The sequence below is a fragment of the Dunckerocampus dactyliophorus genome, chromosome 18 (assembly GCF_027744805.1).
Source record: "Dunckerocampus dactyliophorus isolate RoL2022-P2 chromosome 18, RoL_Ddac_1.1, whole genome shotgun sequence".
Taxonomy (NCBI): domain Eukaryota; kingdom Metazoa; phylum Chordata; class Actinopteri; order Syngnathiformes; family Syngnathidae; genus Dunckerocampus; species Dunckerocampus dactyliophorus.
In genome coordinates, this window is record NC_072836.1 from 18,007,501 (window position 1) to 18,021,646 (window position 14,146).

At 41.1% G+C, this 14,146-nt stretch overlaps 1 protein-coding gene across 4 annotated transcripts in view; it reads right to left on the bottom strand.

The window, feature by feature from the left end:
- The window catches only part of LOC129170777 (ATP-sensitive inward rectifier potassium channel 12-like), a 24,377-nt gene extending 10,632 nt beyond the window's left edge, over positions 1 to 13,745 (bottom strand). The window contains exons 1-3 of one of the 4 annotated variants that reach the window (XR_008566674.1): positions 13,598 to 13,745; positions 10,157 to 10,275; positions 4,900 to 8,983 (exon numbers count right to left, since the gene is read on the bottom strand). Coding sequence is in view for 3 of the 4 variants with exons in the window: in XM_054758759.1 (XP_054614734.1) it covers positions 7,357 to 8,983; positions 10,157 to 10,185 (1,656 nt within the window). In the remaining variant the exon portion in view is untranslated. Of the gene's footprint in view, positions 8,984 to 9,292; positions 10,074 to 10,143; positions 10,276 to 13,597 lie in introns of those variants that run through there. The other 3 variants (XM_054758759.1, XM_054758760.1, XM_054758761.1) reach the window with 3 other exon arrangements.
- Between the last annotated feature and the right edge of the window lie 401 nt (positions 13,746 to 14,146).

Genomic DNA, 14,146 nt, shown 5'->3' on the forward strand with positions numbered 1-14,146 from the left:
ATACACGGCACATGGACAATGATTCCGCGTTTAGGATTTGAAACATGAGAAAGAAAACAGTTGGAATCATTCAGGCATCATTCAGATTAATATGCACATTTAAAAGAAGTTAAAATGCTACAAAGGCTACGTTCACACTGCAGGTCAATCCCCATTTTTTTGCTCATGTAACCCGTCGATATGTACGCGAGCTACTGCAGTCTGAACGGCGAGGTCACATTTACCGGACAGGTCAACTCAACCCGGACTTCCTTATATGGGCATGCCCAGGAAAAAGCTGGCCTGCCCTCCTCCTGCTCTGCTTCGCTCTGCTCTGTTCACCGTGTTAGCACGTCGAGCAAGGAAATGTTTGTTGGGGTGTGCCTAAAGAGGCAAGCATCAGGCAGAAGTGGTCGCGGCACTTCACATAGGACTGTTTTGTCAACATGGGTCAATACGAAGCTGGACTATCCGCCAAAAGTCCGAAGTCTGAAATCCGACGCCTTTCCAACGTTACTTGGTCGTGTTGAAGAGTTATAGAGCAAGCCGTAAGTAACAGTTTATCAGTCTCCTAATTGTGTTTATTTTGTGTAAGTAATCGGACAAAAGGCAGCTGTCCGGAAGTCCTCGGGAGCAAGCAAAGCTTGTGTTTTCCGCGTGCACATCACTTCCTGGACGCATACTTTTTGGGAATGTGAACGACCACATAAAAGATCGGATTTTAACAAAAAATTCGAATTGGGCATCACACTCTGCAGTGTGAACGTAGCCGAAGTACCCCACAATATGGCTCGTGACCATCAAGTTCAGTCATGACCAAACTCGTTTTTGGTTCACTTGTCTTGCGTAGTTCTTGTCCTTTTTAAGGCTAAAGTATTTAAAGATCACCAGACAAAATTACGTGTTTTTTTTCATGATTAGAATTTTTTGTTCCATGATTTTAGCCTCAGTATACTTTAGTTTCGCCATGTTTGTGTCCACCACATGAGTTTCTGGACCCATTCTTCTCCTCTCAAGGGTTTTGCTCTTTGGCCTCAAATATTTTGGGAATCTGTAATGGAACACCCCTAATCCAGGTGAAAAAGAAGCACTGCTCAGGACGCAAAGGAGTATTTGCTTTGCATGCTGGAATTTTCTATCCCAAAATAAAAGGACAGTGCCCGACACTGATTGTGATCGAGGCTCTGAAATTCCCTTCTGGATGGATCAATAAAGAATTTATCTTGCAGGGAAAGCAAAGCCGATCCAATCATGGAAGAACAGGAAGCAGCTGATAATGAAATGAGACAGATCAAAAAGAACCGTAAAAGCACAGAGATTCGGAATTAAGACAAGGAAAGAGAGGGAGCTGCAAACCACAAGCCTGGAAGTATCTTCCGACATAAGCAAAGATAATTTCGTTTCACAATTGGCCGATGACAAAGAAGTGATAGAGGAAGAGGAATTGGAGAGGTGGAGGTCCCAGGAGAGAGATGGAGGCATCTTGGAGCACCTCCTCCTGCGATGGAAACCATTTTACACGCACACACACACACATATCCCATAATTAGCATGCTAACAGGCAGTTAAATGTCCCGCACAAAGACTCACTCTGTTGCTCACTGCCCAGACAATGCACAATAGGGAGCCCCAAATCACCCTAATAACTGTCATGACCCAGCATGGCTTCTCCTGTTTGACCGTCGCACTCATTCACTCAGTGACCCGCTAATGAAAAGCCGATAGCCTCCAGGCCGGTTCCTGCACGGCTCGCCCTCGTTCTCTCCTTTCATTTGTTTGTCACCGGCAGACATGCACTTCCTGTCCTCCTGAGACTCAAAAGGCCATCTTGGTGACGGGAACGGCAGCATCACGTTCACATGTGGTCTGAAAGGATTTTTCAAAAACATATGAGTAAATCATGCTGTTTTTTTTGGTTGACTGTGGCCAATTATGTCTCAAAATATGCATATTTAAGCAAATTGTACGTATTATTGCTTAAATTACGCATTTTCAAGCAGAAAAATGGAAAAAATGAACTGAAATACAAATATATGTATAAGGCATTCAGAAGACTCATTCAAAGATCGGATGTAGTATTCCACACTGGTCACTAGGTGTCAGTAATTTTACTGGGATGTTTGGTGAGACACACAAGCACCAGACCTGATCGCTGGAACAACAGGCTTTTACTGCAGGTTTGAATGATCACACAACAGGCACTATAAAGGGCCCGCTGTTGCGTCTGTAGCCCACGCCAAGCTAAAACTCAACTCTGAACCCCCGACGTCACTTCCTGTCTGTCCCCCCCTCAGCTCAGCTAGCGCTGGAACAAATTTACAGGAACACACACAAGCACAAGTCTTATTTATGTCTTAAATTTGTTATTTTGTCTTGTATGGGGTAATACAAGCGTAAATGTGACCATAGGGGTTCTGTTTCATGTCTAGAGGGCTCTGTTAAAACTGTTTTTAGAAGGTCTTTCTGTGCTATGCTTCTATGTTTTGCATTGTTTTATATTGTTTCAAATTGCTCAACAAATTCAAGCTAAAAAAGTGCATCAAAAAAATCATTCACTGATCTTGACAAATGTCCAAGTAAAAAGTATTGGTATCGGTATCTGCGATACTGACCCTGTGTTTACTTGGTATCGGATATCCGTCCAACTGTCCTGCACCTCATGTTCAGTATTTACTATTCCGTGCTTTTAGCTTAAAAGGGCTAGTCGATATTCTGATAAAGCATCTGCAATCATTCCATCAGAGTATTTTGTAGGGTGGTGAGTGAGTCTATGATGCTAGATGTTGGCCCCGGAGCCGTTAAGCTTGTGGGCGGGTCACGAGAAAGAGCCCAGCTGCACCCACCCCACCAGCACCCCTTGGGGAAAAGGATCACAACGATCCGTTGTGTGTGCATGCGTCTCCACGGAACGCGCCGCTTTCATCTCTCTTCTATCAATGCGATGTTTGTTAGCACAGTGTTGTTGCCATGTTGTAAACGTATACTTATGACCCTATATGACACATTTGTATGAGTTAAAGGAACACAACAGCATACTTCTATGACCACGCGCCACCACTCCAATCATAAACACTGAAATCCGTCTCTGTCCCTCACGTCTGCTTGATAACCAGTGACTGAATACAAGACATTTGTCAGTTGACTGAAGGCCGTGACTGTCGTGTCAAAAAAATATGTACGCTTATGCACATTTAGATTTAGCGATAAGCGGTGAAAAATAATAATAATAATGATTGAAGTACAGTACATTAGGAGGGCTCACATCTTCATCTTCTAATCTTAGTATCATCTAAATTCCACCCCGGCTCGATACGGGTCTGTCTGCAAACAGTTTCCTTTGTGTCTCTCAGGCCAAAACAGGAAACATTGTTTTGCAGTTGAAGCATCCCACAGCTTCAGTTTTTACGCTTATTTGTTGAGGTGATCACAAGACTGTGTGCAGGATGATGGGGGTGGGCAGATCGATACACATGTAGTATCGATACCGTGAAAGTGTGGTATCAGTACGGCATTGATACTGGCGTGATGAAGTATCTGTTTTTGTTGTTGTTGTGCTGGTCGTACTGTTACATTGTTGCTATTGTTGGATTGATTTTTGCACTACGTCCCACGCCACCGGTCGTCCCTCGCCACCGGTCGTCCCTCGCCACCAGTCGTCCCTCGCCACTGGTTGTCCCTCGCCACTTCGTGCTTCGAATTTTGCGGCTTCACTCTCTTATGTTTTTTCAAAATGTGCTAATTAATAAATCGTTGCTGTTTTGTGTTTGAATATGGCCTATTATTAGAAAAGAAATATATGCACGTTTAAGCAAATCTTATGTATTTTTGGCCTAAATTTCACATTTTGAAGCATAACAATGGCTAAATGAACTAAAATAGACACGTGGTAATACTGTATATAGTATTCTACACTGGCCACTACGTGTCAGTAATGTTACATTGATGAGACAATGGCCACCGCAGGAAGTACTTTGCAGAAATCGGAGGTAAAAAGGAACAACAACAAGGAACTCTTTGATGCTAACGTGTGAGTCTTTATTGTCTACTATACGAGTGTACAGGTGACTATATAGGGTTGCTATTTCATGTCAAGAGGGCTCTAATAATGTTAAAAACTGTAATTAGAAGGTTGTAAACGGGCTCTAACTACAAAAATATTCCATTTATGAATGTATTTGTAGATACTTTATCTCACAACAGGCACAATAATAATAACATAATAATAATCCTAATAATAACATGGGTTACTGTTGCGGCCGTAACCCACCTTCAGTCAAGCTAAAACGCAACTCTGAACCCTGACGTCACGTCCTGTCCGCCACCCACTCATCTCCCCTAGCAAAGCACACAAACACAAGTTTTATTTATGTCTTAAATGGCTTATTTTCCGTTATTGTATTTACTATATTTGGTAATACAAGTGCAAAGGTGACTATAGGGGTGTTATTTCATGTCAGGAGGGCTCTAATAATATTAAAAAAACGTATTTAGAATGTCATAAACAGGTTTTCTCTGCTCCAACTATGAAAATATTCAATTTATAAATAAGGAATTCACTTATCACTGTCGGGTCTGGAACCACAATAACCACGATAAACGAGGGATTGCTTTATTATTATTTTTGCTCAAACAATTGTATTTATAGATTGTATTGTTAAATATCAAGTTTGATGCTAATTTTTTGCCTGTTTTATTTTGATTCTAGTAATGATGAAGGCAAAATCACAAAATATCGGATTGATACCAAAATAGGCAGTTTCACTCAACCCAAGTGCAGGCCACACTTTCTCTTGAAATGCAGTATTTGCATGGAGTCAGTCCCCACTTAGAAAAGGTATTTTACATATCCTGTTTACCTACACACACATAAACATTTGAAGTGTTCCCTTACTCTGTTCTTTTACATGTATTTCTAGATACCATTATAACTGGAGCTCCTCCAACGGCGCGCGTGATGTTGTGTTTGCATCTGTGGTCTCATCTCCTGTCAATGGAGGCAGCGACATCTAACGGCAAAAAAATGGAACAACAAACATTCAAATCTACACTATTCTTTAGGAAAGAACACGTCCCCGACACACAGCTGAGTATTGTTACCGGAATGACTTGGAATAAACCAATACAATACAAATATTTATTGATAACATCAAAAGGTAAACATGATACATTAAAGTGCTTTCATTGTTTTTTTTTTCTTGCCAACTTATTTCATTTCAAATAAGATATTGCCCGTGTGCAGTTCGAAAATGTACAAAGCAGGAAGACTCAGCAGCAAAGTACGTAAAATACTTTCTTACATAAAATATCATTTGCCTTCACCACAAAAGTAAAAATAAAAACCCAGGTAACTTGAGGGCTTTGCAGATACCATTGTACAATACCGTATACATTAGATCCCTGGGGTCTGTCTGGTTTTGACATGTAATGTTGTTCATTTTACCGTGTCAACACGTACTGGAGTTATAAATTAAAATCAAGTTAGAGTGAATGTTTGTCCTATGTTTTCCCTATTTTCAGAGGGAAAAACAAGACTTTTTCATTGCAAATTTGCGGCGTCATGAATGCTGAATCGCGACTGTGCAGGGGCTCCACTGTACGCTCTATTCATTTTGTTGTGTATGCCTTTTTTGGTTCCAAAGCTGGATTTGACCATCTACTTCAGCACTGCAAAAGGAGATGATCGTAGTTTTAGAAGCCTACATGACAAAAGGTGCAAGGGCCGCTAAGAAGTTCCATGTATTACATATATTTCAAGAACATTTCAAGCTATGTGATACGCGGTGCCCCATTATTGCTGTTTTTGTTTTTTATTTCCAAAAATTTCAACTTTCTTCTTAAATAATCTTTGTAAATTGTCTCCTGGTAATATTATGACTTTATTCCCGTAGTATTTTATCTTTACTCTCGTAACATTATAGCTTTGCCCCAACCTAATTTTCCCAAAATTACAACTTTATTATTTTTTTCCTCATAATATTACGACTTAAAAAAATAGCATTTTCCTTTAATATTTCACCTCTATGCTACTAAAATGACATTATTTTTCCTATAATATTCCGAGTAAGTATATTCTCATCAAATGGTTACTTTCTCTCGTCAGAATATGCCTTTTTTTCCTCTTTATACTTGTACTTTGTTTATTCTTGTAGCATTATAACTTTTTCCACAACCTAATTTTCCAAAAATTACAGCTTCATGTGTTGTTTCGTTTCCCATGATATTCCAACTTTAAAAATATATCTTTTTTCCTTAAAACTTCAACCTGAAGCTACTAAAATGTTATTTTTCCTCACATTACGATATCATTCATGAAAATTACGACTTTTTTTCTTAATATTTTGACTTTATTCTTGTAAAATTACTGCTGATTTTTCCATTGTTACTCTTTTTTTTTTCTTTTTTTTAAATTCTACTTAAATTCTACTTTTAGAAGCAGCAGTCACTGACCGCAAATGGTCCCCCGGCCGCACTTTGGACACCTCTGTTTTAGCAGGTCCACACTTGCACACAACACACATCTCAAACAACGAAACAGACAAAAACAAGTTGAACTAAAATAAAGGAACCAAAGGTTCATCAATAAACATATTGCAGTATGATGGGAACAGCAGATGAGGAGTCATAGGTCAAATTGAAAACGATTGTGTTGTGCCACTGGCTAATGCATTGAACCATTTCATAGCCCACACAATTGAAATCATTCAATTAGACATGAAAACCATTATAAACAACAAAATCCACAATAAGAACCAGTTGGACTTGACTTTATCCTCCTCAACCAGTCCTTATTGCACTTTTCAAGAGACTTTACTCAAACTGAATCCCTTTGTTTCCTGTTACAGCAGCTTTGCAACATCTTCCCTTCATTGTGTGTCATTGCTGTATGCCGCAATCCTATAGAACTTAAAACGGGGGAGCATCCAAGGTCAAACGCCCCGGAAATTCAACCCAAGTTCAACCCAAATTATCTGGAAAAATATGCCCAAGGAGTCCAACAAAATTGGGATTTCAAACCACCAAGCGCATTGAAGGAAGCGGTTTTTGCATTTTATGTTGTTTTTTTTGCAACGCCCCCGCGGTGGTAACGGCAAAGAGGAAGCATGTCCCGTTCATGAAGGTTTTCTGGAAATCGTTTTTGTCTGGAACTAATTCATTCAATTGACATTATTTGCTCTGAGAAAAACAGCCTTGAAAGTCAATCAGAGAACAGATTTGTCAACTTTGCAAGTTCTACATGACTGCCAGGACTGTGAAACACTTAAACCGACAAGGCAAAAGGGGTTTCGGATGTCACTATATTAAAGCCAAAACTGCACACAATATGGAAAATCCCTCTTCTGCTCAGAAAAATGTAATCGTGCTTCCTCTCTCAGCTCCTCACATCTCCGGCTCGTTCTTGTAGGTCACTGGATCAAGAGGAATGGCGGTCTGTAGGATGTCAAACTCCATCTGGTTATTGTCCATGTCCAGAACACACATGACATTGTGACTCCCAGATGTCATGGTGGCGGTGTCCTTGAACATATTTTGGAAGTCAACAGAAACTGAGGTCCTTCGCTCCTCTCCTCTATCCTTCCCGACAAGCTGAGAGGAGTCAAAGATGTCTTCGTCTTCCTCCCCGCAGCTCAGTGCTACCTCGTTCTCATAGCAGAAGGTGCTGACAGAGCGAGGGATCAAGCTTTTCGAGGACATGCACGCAGAGGCGGGAGAAACCACAGAGGAGACCCGACCCGCTGCCTCGTCGAGCTCTTTGGCGCTGAGGTTGGGCGTTGACGGCACCTCGTAAGTCTTGTGGAAGCGGGCGTAATCCACCTTGTAGCAGTTGCGGTCCTCATAAATGACGGGCTCAAATCTGTGGCCCCAGAAGATCTCCCTGGAAAGATAGGAGCTACGGAATTGCGTGGTCATGGCCGTGGCCTCCACCATTCCTTCTAGTATCACAACAATCTCAAATTCATCAGTCTCCAGATCAGCTCGGCTTAAAGTATACAAGGGGCTGTCTTTGTCTATTTCATGGACTATCACCAGTGGGGACACCAGAAACAACCTGTCTGTGCCCTCATCATAGCCCACATTGAGGTCCATCTGCTCCAAGGGGATGAATTCACCTTCGACTGTCACGTAGGACCGGATGAGCTGCGCCCGGACGTGAGCCTCCACGATGTGGCTCCTACGCAGGTTCCCCACTCTCCACATCAGGCATAGTTTGCCATCACGAAGGGAAACAACTGCATTTTTGGAGAACACGAGCGTCTGGTTCCTCTTCTTTGGCCGAGCCATCTTGGCCATAATGGTGCCAATCATGAAAGAGTCAATGATGCAGCCTACAATGGATTGAACCACCACTGTGAGGACAGCCACGGGGCACTCCTCGGTCACGCAGCGCCACCCATAACCGATGGTTGTCTGGGTCTCCATGGAAAACAAGAGGGCACCAACAAATCCTTGGACATGGAGGATGCAGGGCATCCTTTTTGTCTGTCCTCCAGTGCCGTGCCCAGAGGAGGGTGAATACAGCCCCCCTGTGGCTAGTCCTTCATTCTTCACCATGAGTGGCTCCTCAAAGTCCCCATGTGACAGAGAGACGCTATAAAAGATGATGCCGAAGAAAAGCCAGGAGACGATGAAGCTGGTGCAGAATATAAACAGCAGGTATCGCCAGCGGATGTCCACACAGGTGGTAAAAATGTCTGCTAGATAGCGCTGCCTCTTCTCCTCCATGTTGGTGAAGACAACATTGCATTGTCCATTTTTCTTCACAAAGCGGCTCCGTACCTGGCTGGAGCCCCTTGTCAGAACCCTGCCGTTGTAGTTGCTCATACCGCCTTGTCCCCTTGTGCCGGGCACAGCAGCGGAGGCTCCTGACCTCCTCCTTCTCTTCCTGTTGTCTGGTTCTGTGTCACAGTGTAAGGGGACGATGGAGGACCTATGACCGTTATGGAGATCCAAGCTGGAGATCTTCAGGCGCTCCTCCTCTGGTAAGTTGTCTGATACAATGCTGTACCTGTAAGCACAAACAAGGGGTTAAGACTGCCTGTCGATATCGGCATCATCGGGATTGTTCAGATTGTCTTAGAAGACGTTTCGCCTTTCATCTTAGCAGGCCTCATCAGTTCATGCTCAACAACACGAGTCCGACTAGATAGGACAGCTCTAGTCTGGGGAGTTGATGCAGCATCCAAAGTATAGTTTCTGTCTTCTGGTTGAAGTGTGAATTTATGGGTCATAATTCCCTGTAAAGAACTAAGATTTTGTCATTGAGTGTTTCCATCCATCCATCCATCCATCCTTTTTCTATGCCGCTTATCCTCACCAGGCTCGCGGCGGTATGCTGGATCCTATCCCAGCCGACTTCGGGCGAGAGAGACGGGGTCCGCCCTCGACTGATTGTCACTGAGTGTTTCAATTTCTACAAACCTGTTTCTCTCCTTTAAGTGGATTACCATTTGGGAAGGTGAGTGGAGTTTAGCTTCATGAGGGGGACAGCTGTCATGGCAGATTATCAGATTACATATCTGAGTCAGTGACACAGCCCATTTTGAGCTGGACCAATATGTAATATATGGACAAAAGTATTAGCATTTTGGTGGCTTTGTGGGCAGAGTTTGGGGAAGACCCTTTTCCATGTCCCAGTGCACAAACCAAGGTCCATAAAGGCGTGTTTGGAAGAGTTTGGTGACTTTTGACCTTATAAATGTAATTCTGTATGAATGGACAAAATGGGGAGTGCAAAGTGGAGCCCACTTCCATATTTCTTATACTTCCACTACCTTCAGGTGTACTGATTAAGCGTCCACGTCGTATTAAATTCATGTACTGTTGTTTAATCGGGAAGGGAAAAACCTTCCCCGACATGCATATGTGAAACAGTATTTCATCATCAAGCTATGACGTCCCTTTTGCTGTCATAACAAGCGCCGTGTGGGTGCAGGCTGGGCAGGAGAAGTCTGTGTAGGACAGTACAGGATGGCCTTGGCCTTTGTCAGGATCTGCTTGCTGCAAATATCCCTGAGCCGGCCCTGACTCACCTCGCCTAGGAGGTTGCAGAGATGCCATTTGTCAGCGCCATTCCGAGGTGCACAGTTCATACTTTAATAAAGAGATTTAGCAGTTTGATGGTCCACGCTGCACATGAAGTCCCACACAGAAGACTGCCACCCTCACCTGTTGGACTTACTTGTTCCCATGGCAACAATAATCCCTCATTTGAGGCTAGGGTGGGAGGCCAGACTCTCGCTCACACGAATCAGGCGTCCGTCCACCTCGCAGGCGATATTTGGGCCTTTGAGAGCAGCACTGCAAAAAAAGCAGAAGCAAATTAGCACCTCCTGTTTGTGGTGCTCACAATGTCTATTTCGGTGCTTCTCAAATCGTGGGTTGGGGGGCGAATTTGTCGTACTCATCATGAAATTTGACTCTTCAATATGCTTGTATGCGTCACCGCTCTCAATTTTGATGCATTTTGCCGGTTTCGGTTTGGAGTTCAGTCTGTACAGTACAGATAAATAAATTGATATTATCTGTTTCTCAATAGTATTTCACATCGGGGGGGAATATTTGACAGAAAATAATTGACAGCCACTGGTCTATTTGAACTGAGCATGAGTCACCGGGAAGAATCACATCAGTCAAGATTTTTTCTTTCCTCATTAATCCTAATCTGATTTTGCCCACTCTGTGCACGGAGCATCTTTCACATCGTTCTGGTGCACTAAAAATGTGGATTTAGTCCTAATCCTTATTTGATTCTGTCATGTCTTACGAACTGCCGAGACAGGATTATCTTGTCACAGGGAGCGCTGCGCACCCTCAACCACATTGTGTAATTGTACTGTGTTCTTTAAAGAGACAGAAATCCCGTAATAAAATCATCAAGGCCTCTTTTGTGCATTAGCTATTATGTTGCTTCATAGTTAGCATGGCACCTACTTCTTTCTTCCGTTCCTCACAGTTGAAAGTAGTCACCGTCATCAATTATGTGCTCGTTTACAAGGAAACGACATTTAAAAAAAAAAAAAAAAAAAAAAAAGACGAACGAAATGGATAAACTTTCAACATCACTTTTACCTCGACTAAAGACACTTGTTGCCAAAGATGGCGATGAGCGGAAAAGGGGAGGGGAAAGCCACACAAACACCACCTTTGTGTGACTTCAATAGTGTTCTTGGCACCCTTTGATTTTATATGGCACCCCCTCCCTTACTTTGGGGAGGGTAGACTCTGGTCAACGATAAGCATTTTTGACCTTGATGTCAGATAATATGTATAGATTTTTTTTTTGCTGTCATAATGGGGGAAAAAATGTCCGCTATGACACATGACGGTCAGTTGCCAATTGTACACACGCGGTGCGTAGATGTCTGAATCACAGGCCACTCCATTAGGCACACCTACACACTCCAGTGAGTCCAACTGGTACAAGTGCTCTTGCCGTTGCAGTGAGTGTCGAGCTGCTCTGCATCACGCTGAGAGTCTGATTGTTTACCTGATGTAGCTACATGAACACACACAAACACGCCCATGCACCCCTCAGCTACAACCACAATCATAAACGCATCGGTTAACAAATACCTTAGCATTACTATCTCGCTCAAAGCCTGTTTTTTTGTTTAGTGCTTGTGCCAAAGCTAAAGCTGGCAGGTGTTTCAATATCTGTTGCATTAAGATGACTAATGACGTATTGTCGTGCCTTTCCTGGAATTGTGTAAGGCTTAGATGACGGGAGAAATGACATAACGTGACAAACTTCACGAGCTTTATGGTGCTTCATGGTGCATGAAAATTTGTTTCATCCCTATAGAGTGTGATGACACATGAACATATGACACAGGAAGGTGATGATGCTTTTTGGCTCAACACTTCTCATGATGCTCAAGCTCGTCTTCTGATGCAGTCGTTTCTGTTCTGTGCTACCTGTATGTAGACTGATGAGCTGATGGGAGAGCTACACTCCTGAGCTTCAGCTTTAAATGGCTATATTAATTCAGGGGTGCCCAAAGTGCGGCCCGTGGCTGTTTTTTTTTTTTTAAATAGAATTTAATAGGAAAACTTAAAAAAAAAAACAAAAAAAACATCACCAACAGCAATGGAAAAATCAGCAGTAATTTTATAAGAATAAAGTAAAAATATTAAGAATAAAAATAAAATCTAATGAGGAAATAAATGTACTTTTACGGGAATAATGTTGCGATTTTATGAGGAGAAATAATGTAACTTTAGTAGCATTAAGTTGAAATATTTAAGAAAAAAATATGATTTTTAGAAAGTCGTAATATTATGAGAAGCAAACACAACAACGACTAAAGTTGTAATTTTTTTTTTAATTAGGTTGTGGAAAAAGTTATATTATGTTTCAAAAATAACGTCAAAATATTATGGGAATAAAGTAATAATTACAAGAAGAAAATTTACAAGAAGGAAGTTGAAATAGTTGGAAAATTAAAAAAAACAGCCTTAATTTTACAAGAATAAAGTCAGTCAAAATATTAAGACAAAAAAAACTTGCAATTTTACGAGAATAAACGAATGTCATAAAATAATGTAATTTTAGTCGCAGAGATTGGAAATATAAAAAACCACACATTTTTTAGAAGTTGTAATATTATAAGACACAAACAACACAAAGTTGCAATTTTTGGAAAATGTGTTTGGGTAAAAAGTTATAAAATTATGGGAATAAAGTCATAATAATGCAAGAAGAAAATGTACAAAGATTATATAAGAAGAAAGTTGAAATATTTGGGAAATAAGAAAAAACAGCAAAAATGGAAAAATCTGCAGTAGTTTTACAAGAATAAATAAAAATAATAACATAAAGCTGAAATAAAAAAAAAGACAAGTGAACACTGAATAAAGTTGTAATTTTTGAAAAATTACATTGCAGAAAAAGTTGTCAAAATATTATGAGAATAAAGTTGTAATTACCAAAAGAAAATTTACAAGAAGACATTTCAAACAAAAAAAAACAGCTGTAATTTTATGAAAATAAAGTAAAAATATTAAGACAAAAAAAGTTGCAATTTTGCGACAATGAACTTGTAATATTATGAATAAAAATAATGTGATTTTAGTAGCATAGAGTGTAAATATGAAGGAAAAAATACATTACTGTTTAAAGTCATAGTATTATGACAAACAAAACAAAATAAAGTTGTCATTTGTGGAAGATTAAGTGGCGGAAAATATTAAAGTTCAAATATTATGGGAATAAAGTCATACTATTACGAGAAGAAAATTTATGAAGATTATTTAAGAAGAAAGTTGAAATATTTGCAAAATAAAAAACAAACCCAACAGCAAAAATGGAATAAAAACCCAAAGACTGAAGTTCATACTAAACGTACACTTTTCATTCAAATCACAAAGCTGAAGTGCATTTTTGTCTTGAAATATAGAACTTCTAATCATATCTTTCTTTACAAACTATCAAAGTGGCCCTTGCATCCTTTGCGTCCTTTGCCTCCTTTGCGTCAGTATGTGGCCCGCACTGGAAAAAGTTTGGACACCCCTGTATTAATTGAATCCATCCATCCATCCATCCATTTTCGATACCGCTTCTCCTCTTTAGGGAAGAAATAAAAATGTTTCCAGTTGAGATTGTCTTGAATAGGGTACTCACCCTACGGCGGTTTTCTCCGTTGGAATTTGAGTTCCTCGTGACTCAAAACTTCACTTCTCAAAATCCCTCTGGCATTGTCCACAGCAACTACCCACCATGTTTAGGTTTCGGTGGTGTGTGAGCCCGCCTCCCCTTCTTTCTCTATTTCACTTTCATTTAGTGCTTTGCTCTTCATCACTCTTCATCGTTCCTTCTTTTTAATCCTTCATTGTCCTCCTTTGCCGATAATGTAATCCTGCCTGTGTGCGCTCTCCTGTGCGCATGCAGCCGAGGCTGAAACTGCTGTGTCAATATCTGCCTTGTGCGCAGCATGGCACGGGGATGGAGGTAGTGAGGGAGAATGTGAACTAAAGGTGCACTCTGGACACTCCGAGCATGTGTAGGTGTTGAAAATGACCTGATTTATGTGAATAGAATCAGGCTCATGCTGCTACAGGTGGGTGACAGGCCAAATATAAGGGCACTTTTTTTGCAAAGAGTGCATGTGCATTAGAAAAATGTTTTTTTTCCTCCCCTTTTTTGAAGTTTTCAAGCGGTGCAGCGTCAGTT